The following is a 16,155-nucleotide window of genomic DNA, read 5'->3' on the forward strand; positions in this document are numbered from 1 at the left end:
AAAGAGGGCATTCGTATCACAAGACCAAGTAACGCCAATGCTAATTTGTTTTTTATCACAGGCGCATTGATCACTTTGAGTTTGTCAAACAAATGTTTTAATGCTCAAGGAGACGACTTCGCAGGTAGCATCAACGATTAGTGTGTAAGTAATTAAATACAGCTTTTTACGGAGCATTCCGGGAACTTTATTTTCAAAACTCGTAGTGTAATGCTTATAGCTTTGTTTCCACTCGTCTTAACGGCATGGTGCTTAGACACAGGAGTAACTATGTCTCAGCCACATAATGTATCAGTTTAATTTGGTCGTAAGGAGCGCGATGTGATATTCAATAGCAAAACATTCATACAGACCTTCGTAGACGCGACATGCATGTGTTACCGGCCAACTATGAAATCCGGCAATGTATAGAATGTCTAAAGTCAGCACGCAAAGTTTGAAATTCAGGCATTCTATGGAATGCCCAGGTATTCTATAGAATACCTCGGAACGTTATAGAATGCCTAAGATTCTTCAGGCAAAGTATATAACAAAGAAATTTCTATAATATGATAAATACAGTTTTATTTTATCTTTTATATTTGCAAAAACTTAATATAAAACAACTGTTTAATTATCAAAACTTTTGTTAGGTTAGGTTATGTTAATATTTAAAACAATTTTTTTAATTCTCAAAACGTTTGTTATGTTCAGATTCAGTAGCTTGGTGTTTTCGCGACTATGTCGCACAACCTCCATCTTGACAGCTTATCCAATCGACTCTCATTAATTTTAATTTACGCACCAAACAATATTAACTTTACGATTTATTTCATACCTTGTCTACTGACTTTAGGCATTCTATACATTGCCGGATTCAACAATTAGACTCAAAATATCCCCTACAGATGGCAATGTCGGCAAATGGTCTTCATGAGTTGCCTGTGCTCTACTTGTACTCAGTATCAAGGAAGGTAGACGCTAATCGCAACTGGCGCGTTCTCTGACGTCACAACTATCGATATTCAGTAACCAGGCAGCAGAGACTTATATACGCCATGAACAAGCCGTTTTGCGTCACTAATGCAAAATGCTTGGTTTGAAAATAGACGCTAAACACGAAGTATTAAGCTGTGGTCACAATTAGCTCACACACCTAGCATCTTTTACAGAAAACAAGAAAGTTCTATTTTAGTTCAAGGAAAATTTGTACATTAACTAACTAACTAGATTGCTTACCGAGCCCGAAGGTTCATCACCAACTTAACCTAAGCCCTCCACCGGACCCTGTCATGAGCCAACAAAATCCAGTCTCCTTCAACTCCTATCTCCCGTAGATCCCGCCTGAGATTTACCTCCCATCTACGTCTAGGTCTCCCCAGCGGTCTCTTCCCCTCAGACTTCCCAACCAATACCCGGTGCACACCTCTTGTCCCATCCATGCGCGCTACATGCCCAGCCGATCTCATTCTTCTCGACTTAATCACCTGACAATACTGGGGGAGGAGTACAAATTTTTAAGTTCGTCATTATGTAGTTTTCTCCATGCCCCATCGTCTTCTCTCCTAGGCCCAAATATCCTCCTCAACACCCTATTCTCAAACACCTGCAATCTGTGTTCCTCCCTCGAGGAAAATTTGTACGTTAAAGGAAACAAACTTGCGTGGTAATGGCGAAAATTACAGCCAGAATATACGACGGGAAACATGGGAAATTGTCAGAGGTAGCGAAGCAGTCTTTCTTTGTATGGAAATTTAAACTGTGCATAAAAATGTGCTGTCAGCCTTCTTAGTGGGAGGCATGCGGATCTAAAACAGGTCGGGGTAATCCCAGGCGAACTGCAACTGTGATTCTAGAACTAAGAATGCTGCCCGGTACGTTGGCAGGGGGAGGGGGGCGGGCGGGCTGTGTTCCTCTTAAGTGGTCCAAAGACCCCAGCAGTGATACTATGGGATAGCATCTTCATATCCATTTCTGTCAGATCCAAGGTCAGAGTTATGGTCGGATTAAACCCTACCTCTGAAATGGACACAGTGACGTCAGCTAACTTTCATTACAGAAAATCATACAGCATTAAAACTAAAAAAGAGAATAAGTAATCGGAAGCCGCAGAACGGTCTTTACAAAACAAAAATGGCGTAGTATGCCAAAGCATGTCTTTTAGACGAGTTCCTAATGATTCCCCATGGATCAATGAACGGAAACTTAATTTATTCCCTATAATAATTAATTATTACGTGTAGAGCTGTACATTTCGGCTGTAGCCTTTGTTGATGTTGAGGTTTATGGGGTTGACTGGAGAACTTAGCTCAGGTGAACATGGACTTCTTCGTCAGGGAATATTGCGTGGAGGAGTTTAAGTTGAACGCCAGCGAGGAGGTTTGGATAGTGGCTTCAGGTAATTGTCTCATGTTGCATTGCAGAACACAGTAATTTTATTTGTGATAGTTGACGGCCACTTTCGCCGAATCAAAAGCAAGAACAATTTTTGGTGTTTATTTGCCGGAATCCTACAGTGTCCTCAGTATTTCCATCGTTGCCGGACTTCCCTTCCCTTAGTTTTGAAGGTTGTTCCTCTAAAAAAATTAACAAATGGTCATATCAGACCTACTACATGTGGACGTCGGAACTTTCAAACATTTGCATCACATCAAATAGCTCTAACCGCTATTGTGACAACTTCTGTACCAAACGCCATGATACTTGTTTTAAATTGCAAATTACAGATTGCAGGTGACCCTTCAAAGATTGCGACCGGCACCCTGGCGCCATACTTTCTGCTTTTGTCTTTCACACAGTCCCGTACCAAATTATAGCTCGCCGAGACTCGAACCCAGAAACGCGCTGTCACAATTCAATACATAAATTATGGACTGTATACGTATACTAATTCTCTGCTTAGGCATGTGAACGTGAGGCCAGCAGTCAAGCTTGTCGGCTTTGGCTCTCTGGATTTAATTTTTTAATACGTATAATAATATATATATTTTTATCTGCGTATTTTTCTATACATTATATACAATAAAAATATACTAATGATGTGAAAAATTATTTTAAAAAATGCAATTCACAACCTAGGCTTAGGTGTGTTTCTTTTTAGCACATTTTTACAAAATGAATTAGTAATGTAAGTCAAATCTAAAACTTCTTGACGATGGTGAAGAGTCAATTGAATAATTTTTTTTGGATATTATCCATCGTCTAGTAAAATTATAAAACGTAAAAACGACGTTTCGGAGATGGGACTCTATCTCCGTCTTCAGATTCCTACTCAGTTGGGCCCACTAGATAGAGCTAATCCCTATCTCCGGACGATGGGTAATATCAAAAAAAAAATTATTCAATTAGTAATGTAAGGTCTGCCTCCATAAATAAAAAGCTGAAACCTTTTCAAAATATTATTGCATATATTTTAAATTGGATGTGATCTTTTGCATAATAAACAGACAATGAATATATCATAAAGAAGCCGTCGCTGGTGCCCGCACATCTTCAAGTCGTTGACAAGAAAACGTCGCCCCTAACAACACACGTCCACTATCGTCGACAAAGTTATTTTAATCCAGGCAAAGAACCGCTAGCAATCAGGATTTTTACGACAGGATCACTTGCGAATTGGTGGTAAGTTGTCTTTCATAGTTTGCCAGGAAACGGGTGGAACTGCTTTGGCGTTCTGTCGCACCATTGCAAGGGATAGGGTGTCTCCGCGGGCAACAATTCACAGGAGTTACTACGCGGAAGACCAACATGAACCACAGTTTCACCACTGTGAGAACCTCACATCTCATACAAGATTGTATCTGCCAATGTATATCACATCGGAAACAACTAAATTAACCAGACTGTAATTAAAACTATGGAGAGACTATCGACTGAACGTGATAGAAATGGTTCAGATTGAAACACTGTAACACAGCTGTTCACACTGCGCAATCAAATAATTTATTATTGTACTTTGATAAACATTCACAAAGTCGAGATATGTCTCAAATTAAAACAGGTAATATTTATTAGGTTTTTGTTACGCTCAATTCAAACCAATTATCAGACCACAGTGTTATGCACGTTCATTCCAATTCTGCATCTTTCAATGTCACAAAACTGGAATAAACTGTGTGCCGATCCATGACAGTGGAATAATATTTCGCCGTTAAGTTTTAACATCGGAAATCTGCAGACGTAATAATTCTTGTTTTTCGAAGACTGTAGCGACATCACAGTCTATTACAGTGTTGGATGGCAGGACACATGAATTTCATTGCAACGAAACTGCCAGTCTATTATGAACAGTGTGTGGAGGGATGAAAATCAGGTTAGCAGGTTGCCGTCCAAGATCCAAACCCGGTACCTCCTAAATAAGTAGCAGAAATGGAAATAATTCCTACGCCAAGAAGTCAGACGTTCCGAAAGTAAAGCAACAGTCTGTAGAGTTAAACAAATTCAAAGTAGCATTCCGTAAATTCTTTTCCAAAACTTCGCCTTTTTTTATTATTGTGTTGAGCTGATTTTGCTTCAATCCACACAAATTAGACTGACACAATAACTGGACTCGTTATGTTACTGTACACGTGCAGGATAATGAACTTGAAACGTGGGGGGATTTGTATTCATAAACATAAGGTTTGTCCCGATCCGGATCCATGGCTCAGAAAACCGCTACTAGTATATAAAAAAATCAGCCTTTTAGTCCAGAATGACAACGCGAACTTCTGCAAGAAGGGGAAGGACCTCCGGTCGGAGAAGACCAGGACAGAGGGCAGGTAGCCGTCTGCAAAGTAGAAATAAGCACACTACTTGTTATAGAATCTTCCAGAATGCAATTCCTTTTATTGTCTTATTCAAACCCGGTGCCCCGTCAGAGTTTCCTGCTTATAATACGAAAGACAGAGTTGTGGAGCTCGTCGTATGTAAGGCTCCCGTTGCAACGGTGTTGCCGGCTTTCCAGTGAGAGAGAGCACTTCCTCTGTCTCTGTCTTAACATATCGTGCCCCAGTAAGCCACAAGTAGATCCCTTTGCAGCTGCAGGCGGACCTTCAAACCATACCGATACTCGTCACAACACTGGAAAGGGGATGGGTGGCTGAAATGTGCCATGTTGCCATCACACACACAGGGCCATTCACAACTCTGACCAGCAGAGGTCACCACAACCATATACTGTTTTTGAATTTCTTGTAGGCGGGAAAGTACTGTCATTGCGAAAGGGCTCTAGGCCGAACTAGTTTGTTCGCATCTTCAAAAGCCGATTTCCACGTGTCATTTTAGCATTATCATCCTGTCTGTCCCCCAAGCGATAACTTTCCACGAAGATGTCTTAACAAAAAAAAGTAGGAATTTTATGTTACTGGCTGGGCCAGTCTCAAATATTTAATTTAATGAAGCGTTAAGTAGTTCCACAGTGTATTTAATCACATTCCCCACTTTTACATTTTTATTCTCAGATAAGAATACCACAGCGATGTTACTTTCCAAAGTGGAGCCACTAGAGAAATAATGTTTCTGTTGCAAATTATTGTAATTCGTGAAAGAAATTAACAACAAAGAACCCTGAAACACATAAAACTGATATGCATACAATAAAGCCTGTCTTTTTTATAACTGGTTACAGATTTCTGTGCCAAGGTTTAAAATATTAATGCAAGCGGATAAAATGTCGTTAGGAAATTCTCTTTCGGTATAAAAAAAGCTCGTGTATTTCACTGTCCCATTTAAGAAAGTAACACATGTGAACAAACATTTACCGCAAACCAAGAAAGTACAGCTGATGCAATATGCACCATATCAAGAAGGCACCTCACGAAATGAACGCCTTCTTCAATGTCCTGCTCAACAAACGAACATGATGAGCTTTTACTTTCATCCTCGGAATTGATAACAATAGCACGCAACAAAGGGAATGGCCATGTAACGAAATAGGCAAGAAGGCATCTTGGCCGGCCAGATGCATCTAGTACACTTAACCTTCATAAAACTTAAAATATTACTTTAAAACAATATATGCTAATTCTATTCGTAGATTAAATACGATGTAAGCACATGTAAATTATCTTTCGTGTGAGACAATGAACAAACGCTGTCATAAACGAAAAACGCGAAATGTGATGCGACTATGCTACAACTGTATGGCCGGTGTTCGATTCCCGGCAAAGTCATATATGCTTCATTTCGTCACCGCGTCAAGATGGTCTCTGGGGCGCACCAAACCGGGGCATGAAGCTGGAATTCACCACCATCCATTAATTTGTCTGCAGAACTTACATGGATTGCTTCCAGCAGCGAAAAATTTGGCAATTTTAATACACTTTCCCAATTAGAAGTATTATTTTGGTTTACCAGCAATTACCGTTTACCGATACTCTTATGCGTACGTGTATTAAGATCACCACGTTCTCAGAGACATACAGACACACATACTCAAAAAAGGCTTTGAAATAATGAACCTCTGCTATCCTTAAAATACGGAATATTTATTGGTCAGTTGAAAGATTATCAGCTTGCCTAGTGCATGGAATTAGTCGATGAACTAGACTACGAAAATGCAGGGGACAAGACTGGTAGATGCCAGATTTTGCTACAGGTGGAGACATCTGAGAATCGTGAGATGTGTAGGCCCTTGGTAATATACCTATAGCAGCATCGAAAATGATGTCAAGGCTTCGGTTCAAAAGCCAGTCACACGAGTAATTCAAGTGACCAAGCACAAAACTCGTGCAGTTTAACGTATTTTATAGGTCTTGCTGCTGGGCAAACACTGGTGCTACGTTCTTCGTCAGTCAGACTCCTTTGTCATTCCTAAATACTGCTGAGTGTTCGGAAGAAAAAAAATTAAAATACCTATGATATTTCGGGATTCGATCAAGCTGGTATGTGACGGTTGTTGTGAAACAGCTCACAGTGCGTTCCGTGGGAACACACTCTGAGCTGATGACGGAGGCAGTGTGACCTCTGAAACGTTGGTTAACATCGACCAGACTACACAGCGCAACAACCCCGAAGACAGAAACCTTCATACTCATCGCCCTGATGACGGAGGCAGTGTGACCTCTGAAACGTTGGTTAACATCGACCAGACTACACAGCGCAACAACCCAGAAGACAGAAATCTTCATCGCCCTGTTGACGGAGGAAGTATGACCTCTGAAACGTTGGTAAACATCGACCAGACTACACAGCGCAACAACCCAGAAGACAGAAATCTTCTTACTAAGAATCGCCCTGATGACGGAGGCAGTATGACCTCTGAAACGTTGGTAAACATCGACCAGACTACACAGCGCAACAACCCAGAAGACAGAAATCTTCATCGCCCTCTTGACGGAGGCAGTATGACCTCTGAAACGTTGGTAAACATCGACCAGACTACACAGCGCAACAACCCAGAAGACAGAAATCTTCATCGCCCTGATGACGGAGGCAGTATGACCTCTGAAACGTCGGTTAACATCGACCAGACTACACAGCGCAACAACCCAGAAGACAGAAATCTTCATCGCCCTGATGACGGAGGCAGTATGACCTCTGAAACGTCGGTTAACATCGTCCAGACTACACAGCGCAACAACCCAGAAGACAAAAATCTTCATACTCATCGCCCTGATGACGGAGGCAGTATGACCTCTGAAACGTTGGTAAACATCGACCAGACTACACAGCGCAACAACCCAGAAGACAAAAATCTTCATTCTCATCGCCCTGATGACGGAGGCAGTATGACCTCTGAAACGTTGGTAAACATCGACCAGACTACACAGCGCAACAACCCAGAAGACAGAAATCTTCATCGCCCTGATGACGGAGGCAGTATGACCTCTGAAACGTCGGTTAACATCGACCAGACTACACAGCGCAACAACCCAGAAGACAGAAATCTTCATCGCCCTGATGACGGAGGCAGTATGACCTCTGAAACGTCGGTTAACATCGTCCAGACTACACAGCGCAACAACCCAAAAGGCAGAAATCTTCATCGCCCTGATGACGGAGGCAGTATGACCTCTGAAACGTCGGTTAACATCGTCCAGACTACACAGCGCAACAACCCAGAAGACAAAAATCTTCATTCTCATCGCCCTGATGACGGAGGCAGTATGACCTCTGAAACGTTGGTAAACATCGACCAGACTACACAGCGCAACAACCCAGAAGACAGAAATCTTCTTACTAAGAATCGCCCTGATGACGGAGGCAGTATGACCTCTGAAACGTTGGTAAACATCGACCAGACTACACAGCGCAACAACCCAGAAGACAGAAATCTTCATCGCCCTCTTGACGGAGGCAGTATGACCTCTGAAACGTTGGTAAACATCGACCAGACTACACAGCGCAACAACCCAGAAGACAGAAATCTTCATCGCCCTGTTGACGGAGGAAGTATGACCTCTGAAACGTTGGTAAACATCGACCAGACTACACAGCGCAACAACCCAAAAGACAGAAATCTTCATCGCCCTGATGACGGAGGCAGTATGACCTCTGAAACGTCGGTTAACATCGTCCAGACTACACAGCGCAACAACCCAGAAGACAGTAATCTTCATACTCATCGCCCTGATGACGGAGGCAGTATGACCTCTGAAACGTTGGTAAACATCGACCAGACTACACAGCGCAACAACCCAGAAGACAGAAATCTTCATCGCCCTGATGACGGAGGCAGTATGACCTCTGAAACGTTGGTAAACATCGACCAGACTACACAGCGCAACAACCCAGAAGACAGAAATCTTCATCGCCCTGATGACGGAGGCAGTATGACCTCTGAAACGTTGGTAAACATCGACCAGACTACACAGCGCAACAACCCAGAAGACAGAAATCTTCATCGCCCTGATGACGGAGGCAGTATGACCTCTGAAACGTCGGTTAACATCGTCCAGACTACACAGCGCAACAACCCAGAAGACAGAAATCTTCATCGCCCTGATGACGAAGGCAGTATGACCTCTGAAACGTCGGTTAACATCGACCAGACTACACAGCGCAACAACCCAGAAGACAGAAATCTTCATACGCACCGCTGTGAAAACCTCAAATCATACACAGCTCTATCTATATTAATTATTTTGTGTTAATTTGTCTTAGGCTGATATAGGTGCAGCGCAGTCCGCCACTGCGCACAGCTTCTGGCAACTCTGCGAAATTACTTCGCGTAGCACATGAAGGAATTAGTCAGGCACAGGCTGGGTGAAATCTACTGAAGCCTTGAGAACCTCAAACCGTACTGACATCTGATTTGTGACAGGATAATAATCACCGAAAATGTCATTTAATTCGCATCGACATCCAGGTTCCTTCCTCACACGATCGAAGCGGAAGCCCGACGTTTGCACGATGCAGTCTCGTCTCGCTCATTTCACGAACGATCATAGCCACACGTTACCGCACCCCTCTGATGTTTTGAGACGTCACCTGGAACCGGCAGCTGAGAGGCCCACGGTAAGCCGTGCGTGTGACGTCACTCGGACAGCCTGTTCCAATATCAGGAAAAGAAAAAAAAGTTTTCCTGCTCACTAAAACACTTTATCTTCTCGTTTTCTATCTAATGACAAAATTATTAAAATGTAAAACATATAATTTTGCCTGTTCTTTTTAAAAGCCTATGGGTTTGTAACGTGTCTGAGAAGAGAAAATAATATTTTAATCTTTCAAGCGTAGGCCCTTTTAAACATGATAATAAAACTTTCGGAGTCGACATAAGACGAGGAATCCCTTGACAATCCCAGCGACTTTACCACCTTCTTAACAAGAGAGGGCTCTGCACTACGGAGTATCTATCTTTATCTAGCTTGACAACTTTGCGGCAATTCTGTGCCTGTATAACGCCAGCGTTCGTAGATCCCCTTTTGTAACTATATTCAAGATGTTAAAACTGAATGCAGAACAATCAGAGTGCTTTTGGATAACTGCAGACCCCCAGACAGAGAAATGGCAACTTGCGTGAACTTAGCGTGGGTATGTGGTGTTTTGGGTAGTTGCGAAGTATCGTAAGGCGGTCCACTTTCTCCTGCACGTGAATGTCTCTGTGGCGTTGATGTGCGCTTGCGCAAGCCCTGGACTGTCTCCTGTACTGAACAACACGCACACATGTAAACTGGCTTCCAGACACCTTGGAACTTTTATACCAACTCAAAGGAACAGAGTCCTGTTTGAGACGCTAGTAACCGCTCAGCTGTTTAAAAAATCTCCCGTATTTTATCAAACCCGAATGTTGTCGCCACTGGCAAACATCTTCAGGCAAATAAATCTTCAAACTTTAAGATCAATTTCAATCTTAGGCCTATTCTACCATTTACGTCAAGGTTTTCTAACTGGTCTCTTCCTTTCCAGGCTTTCCGACCAAATTCTGTACGCATTTAGCATCTCTCTAGCCCCTTCGGCTACATGCCCCGCTTATTTCAAGACACGTTTATAATCTCTACGTTAAATTGGTTACACCCAACCAAGAATTTTTAAAATTACAATAATGAAACGAAAATATATTTTAGGAAGAAAACAAAACACATGAATGTAGCATCTAGTGGAATGGGATGTATACGTTATACCATCGTCAAAAGAGAAAGGTAAACTGTTTTATAATATGGAAACGTATACTTCTATAACGTAGACGAGATGTTGCTCTATGCCAAACAATGAATGGCACAGCATACAGGAATATTAGCACCACGGAAATGTTAATGATATTCTCTACTACACGAGCTGAATCTCTTCTTAGGTAACTGTCATGTACGAAAAAAAAACCTTGTTTTATCGTATACTTAGGTACCATCTCGAACACTATCCTACACTCAGCCTGGACATTTAAGTCACCGATGAGATGAACGCCAGAAAACACCGGTTTTGTGAAGGTCTGTGGCAGGCAAAAGCGTTCTGACACACGGTCCAAATACAAAACAACGATCCTGTTCAACTACACGGTTTAAACCAGTTATCTGCGCGAATACACCTTATGCAACAAAAACACATGGTTATACCAGGCTCCAACTCGCTATTTTACCTCCGCGTTAATCTCCTACCCTACCAACTCGTCTACCAGCAAATATGCATGTCCAAGCGAACTGTTTTCTTTACTTTCCCTTTGTCATGGAACGCGACTTACTTGCTAAACGCGTTTCGGCTTCATAAAGCCATCATCAGTGTGAGATGAGTAACTTTCACAACACATAATAACATATAATAAATGTAAAATACAACTGAAAGAAGGCTTCTTAGCCTTAAACTGCTGTAAAAGATGAGAAAAGTCAACTTTATAACAATATTACGTGAAAATAACACATAATAGCTACATTATAATAGATGGACAGTTAATAGAAAATCTGCAACATTAATTTTCCATGATTTATGGCGAGTGTTAACAATTGCGCGGTCTGTGTAGACAGAAGCCTTCAGACAAGCCGATCACTCAAGTCCTGCCAAATGTCAAAGTGATTCACAATTTCAGAAGTAATTCTGAAATTGAGCAGCCCATATGGGCCTAACCGGTCAGAGTATTAAGAAGAAGACGTTTAAAGAATGGAGTGATTAAATGTTCATACACTTTTTAACTACAGCATCTCTTACGAGTTTTAATGTTTGTATGAATCGGTCATTTCGCTATGACATAAGGCCTTCATAATTTAATATACTCTTTTTATCCTATACTGAACAAATAAATAATTTATAGGAGCTGATATGGCTTTCTGAAGCCAAAACGCGTTTGGCAAGTAAGAAAATGATCGGAAATAAAGTCCAGACTTGCGAAAGATACCCAAGGTCTCTAACACAATCTGCACGCAGAATATCAGAGCTGTTACGAACGTACTCAAAAGCCAATAAATAAATTTTCTAAAGATGTGACTCTTGTTTTGCCAATATTAAAATTCGTGGGTGTTGCAGCTTATGTCTGACTGCAAAACCAGACATCATTGTAGGCAACGTGTAACTGTACTAAATAGATCGTTAATGATTATATTAAACAGCAAAGTTCCCGAAACAGAACCTCGAGGAGCACCAGATAGCACAGTTGAAGGCGACACAAAATAAAATAACGAATGTAGTTAGATAACTACAAAACAAGGGAAGTAACTAGTGGACAAGCAGTAACTCGTACGCTTGTCTAAAAGCAAACAGTGCAGAACCAAATTAAAAGCGATACTTACTTAAATCGATATAGGTCGACAGCACACGATGGTACCAACAGAGCCGTGATAAGTAACCAAATTTGTTGCTGCTGACTTATGGTTTGTAAGTCATGATGAAATAAATATTGTGGGGAATAAGATCAATAAGACGATTTAAAACACGTTCTAAAAGCATTTAAAATTACAAAAGGCATATAATTACTGACATAGGCTGTAAAAACAGGAATAATGACTTTTTTTCACGCATCAAGGATTTTTCTGTCTGGACAAAGTGAGGTTAAAAATAAACATAGGAAAAGGAGCAGAAATCTCGGAGCAGGCAATCCGACATATACTACATGCACTAGGCAGTGTGAGTGTTGTACAACCTGGATAGATCTTGCAGCATTCATTTGTGAAGAATGCCAGCTGGGACAGAATCCACTGGTTACAGTAAAGGACAAATCATTCTATACGAAATTAAATGTGTGTTGCTACTGAGGAACAGATCACCCAAACAACAATAACCAATGAAAATTTAAAGTTTAGGCCTCCTTCATTCATGGTAGAAAAAGCAACTTTTACTGGTTTCAAACATGACCGTCCTTGAAAATGAAAAGGTACAGCTTCATAAAGGATCAGAATGGAAAATGACCGTCTGAGTTGTGCACTTTTTATCCGAATGGATATAGGCTCATAAAACTGGCCTTCTTTCATTATTCCAGAGTGCAAATTTGGAATTTAACCCACTCCAGTTATAGACGTACTGGTTTATTAAGTTGTAACTTTACCAACCAATCAGATCTTGTAAATTTTGTACGTCATAAAAGTTAATAAGTTATAAGAACTAATTTTAACAGGCTAGGGATACGGTAATGGAACACAATAATGGTTTATAAAAATCCGTCTTACTCCCATATTTTGTTTCTTAGAAACAACCTGCTGTCAATTCTGTTAAAATCAAGCTCCCATCATTTCCAGAACGTGGAACAAACATTAATATTGTGGCAGGTATTTTCGATAATCTTTTCTTTAAACATCACTGATATCTCCAAAACTCAGTTCAGTTTACAAGAATCTGTTATTTCCAACAGGAATAAACCGAACTCATTCAATTAACTTACTTAACCCCCTTAATCGCTTTTTAAAATGAAAATCGTGGTCTATTTATGGTTACTCAAACATGACCAGTTCCAGGCTTAAGTAGTAGATCAACGATGAAGTTAAGTTTTTCTCTCTCGTTGAAAACAATTTGCACTTTGGCCCGAAAATGGTGTATATCGCAAACGTGTAAATTTATTTCTAGTTTCTAATTAAAATTTAAATTTGGGAGTTGAACAGAAATGAGAGCGCATCTTTAACACTACATTTAGTCGCTGTTCTGCGGGTGGTGTTAACTCCAAAGTTTAAATTTGTCTACTGCAACCAGTGGGGTTTCTTACAGTTGCCATGTGTGTGTGTGGGGGGGGGGGGGGGTCTCATAATATGGCCAGGAAGTGAATCGATTTTATTGCACATATTGCAAGATTTTGCCAAGGTCGTCCCGTACCGTGTGCAGGTTGTTGGCGCCGTCCTGTTTCCTGTCCGTCTTCTTGGCCGCCCGCTTCGCTTTCGACTCCAGGAACCTTTGCTTCAGCACCAGAGTCTCTTGAATATTCTGCTCGCAAATTCCGTTGAAAGATTGATCGAACCGCGGTATGCAATCACTCTGACGTCTCCTGTAATTCTCGATTCGACGTCGAAGTCTGTCAACAACGGCTTGCCTCTTTGGTGGCAGCACGTCTCCCATACCCACAAGACCACCACCACTTGCTCCTCCCACTCCGGTCCCTGCTCCCGTTACCACTCCAGGAGCAAGGAGACCTTGGCCTGGGGCGGGGGCAGCGGCGACGGGCTTGCGAGGAATGAGTCCACCATCCACGCAGCCGCCCCCTCTCCCGCCCCCGGGATCCACGACGCCTGCCTCACAGACGCACACGCTGAGTGGGTATGCCAGTTCGAAGAGTACGATAAGAAAGGGTCAATTGGCAACAACAGTCATGCTCATGGTGTGTTCACACGCCGTCCACATCGCTACCGCACGCACACTCCCACACAAGTACACATGTTCCACGTGCGAGTTCTAAAAACCGCCACTACTGGCTACAATCAATGTGCAACACTGCACCAACCGCCTCCATAACACAACAGGTTGTTGCTGTACTGCCTACGCAAACCGAACATGCGTGCCTTCATGTCGGACAGGTTTTGTGCTAAGTTTACATGGTCTTCCGGGCTAAATCACTGTGACACCTTTCACAACACTCAATTGAAGCTTTCACTGATGAAGTCTTATGTATCGCTATTTCACTTGCAATCACTTCCGAAATCTCTTTTCGCACATGTTTCTTTCCAAACGTCACACTCTGCGAGGCTATTTCGTTCTTGACCGGCGCGTGGGTCACACAGCCGAACACATACGTCAACTACCTACTCGGCCTCACTCTCGAATGACGCCTCGTTTCATTCTATTTCGAACGCTGACCACATCTAGCGGTCGAATACTGAACTACACTCATCACGTGGGTTAACTTACTGTATAATGGCTGCTCTTACGAAAATTCATCGTGCTGCTGGTTTTGGAAGTGTTTTACGTAGAAGTGCAACGTTATTTATTCGTCCTCGTCTGCAGAAACAAGTCACACTAAAACACCAGTTATCAGGTAATGAACAATTTTACTCTATACAGATTAATGTTAAGTCGAAGATGAAAGCATGTTTGCTTTTTTACATAGGGCCAAGCACAAGGACAACTAATTTGTTATTTTGAGGGTATCAGTGTTGTAAATTACATCCAATATTTTTATTAAAATGAGGACATTGTTTACGTGACAGAGAAAAACACAGTAACATATCAGACTTTGATACTATTGCGTCTTTTTATTTTACTGGATCCATTTATTCATTGATTGCCCCATAGATCAACATACATTGATGTTTGATATTCCATATATACAGCAAAGCTCATTTGCACAAAGGCATAAAAATGTTAATAAAAGCCTGAATACAAGAATGTAACAGTTGAAATTAAAAATACTCTAAGAATTGATTACAGTTCATGTGAGATTCTGATGAATGGACACAGAGTTAAAAAAAAAGTACCAATTTATTATGACTATGATCATACAGGACAATAAGTCCAAAAATCTAACAGACAACAAAACAGGATAAAACAGAAATGTGCAAGATGTATCTGAAGTACTCAGTCACTGTATGGTGCAGGATATTCTTTGAAAATTTGATTGTATACTTGGCTTTCTTCCTTTATGGAACCCATAGTTTCATCACAGTGCTCTCAAAAGCTCATCTCCAGACCTTGTCCTGAGAGAAAGTATGGGAAGTAGTTGCATATAAATAGAAAGATTCAAATGATTCTATGAGTGAAGTCATCATTTGTATATTTCTCAATTGAATAATAGCATTCTTTTAGGAGTAGCTGCTTCAGCCCCTTTTTGAATAGTGATCTTTTTTTATCTGTTTTATGTAAATAGGACATTTATTATATAATTTGCAACCTGCAATCACTGGCTTACTGTTGTAAAAGGTTGTGAGGCAGCCAGTGATAATCTAATCTGTTTCTTGTTATGTGGTTGTGAACCTGTATATTTGTAATGGCTGTAACCTTATTTTTTCTTTTTGAAAACAAAATTACTTCCAGAATAGAGCAATAAAAGGTTAGGAACCATAGGCCAACAAATCTTTCATGACCGGAGTTTGTTGCGATCAGGCATGTTATGAATCTGACTATCCTTTTTTGTAGTACAAACACACTTCTTGTATGTTTTTTATGTCTGTGACTCCAGAGAGCAGTGCCATCTGCAACAAATGCATAAAGTAGCCAATAATAAGCAGTATGAAGGACATGCATATCCATTATGCTAGACAGTCTCTTAATTAAAAAGAAATTGGTGTTAATCTTTTGTCTACATGTTCTTCTTTTATAAATTCTTAAGAAATTTGAGGTTTCTACTTCACTAAATTTTTTCCTTTCTGATTGTTAGCTTTAGTTTAGAAACTTGATTTATTTCTTTTGGTTTAG

The 16,155-nt window shown here is 41.0% G+C and overlaps 2 protein-coding genes across 5 annotated transcripts in view; one reads left to right on the forward strand and one right to left on the reverse strand.

Moving 5' to 3' along the window:
- mam (neurogenic protein mastermind) overlaps positions 1–14,575 on the reverse strand; it is a 275,194-nt gene extending 260,619 nt beyond the window's left edge. For both annotated transcript variants that reach the window (XM_087347872.1, XM_022059495.2), the window contains exon 1: positions 13,627–14,575. In XM_087347872.1, the coding sequence (XP_087203998.1) occupies positions 13,627–13,866 (240 nt within the window). In that variant the 5' untranslated portion in view covers positions 13,867–14,575. The remainder of the gene's footprint in view (positions 1–13,626) is intronic.
- A 43-nt stretch (positions 14,576–14,618) lies between these two features.
- The window catches only part of Trap1 (TNF receptor associated protein 1), a 53,459-nt gene continuing 51,922 nt past the window's right edge, over positions 14,619–16,155 (forward strand). For 2 of the 3 annotated variants that reach the window (XR_015534936.1, XM_087347876.1), the window contains exon 1: positions 14,619–14,779. Coding sequence is in view for 2 of the 3 variants with exons in the window: in XM_087347876.1 (XP_087204002.1) it covers positions 14,659–14,779 (121 nt within the window). In the remaining variant the exon portion in view is untranslated. The remainder of the gene's footprint in view (positions 14,780–16,155) is intronic. The other variant, XM_087347875.1, reaches the window with a different exon arrangement.

Source organism: Zootermopsis nevadensis, unplaced genomic scaffold (genome assembly GCF_977971745.1).
Source record: "Zootermopsis nevadensis isolate Lab colony 2312 unplaced genomic scaffold, Znev_1.0 Znev_ptg000012l, whole genome shotgun sequence".
In the NCBI taxonomy this organism is placed as follows: Eukaryota; Metazoa; Arthropoda; class Insecta; order Blattodea; family Termopsidae; genus Zootermopsis; species Zootermopsis nevadensis.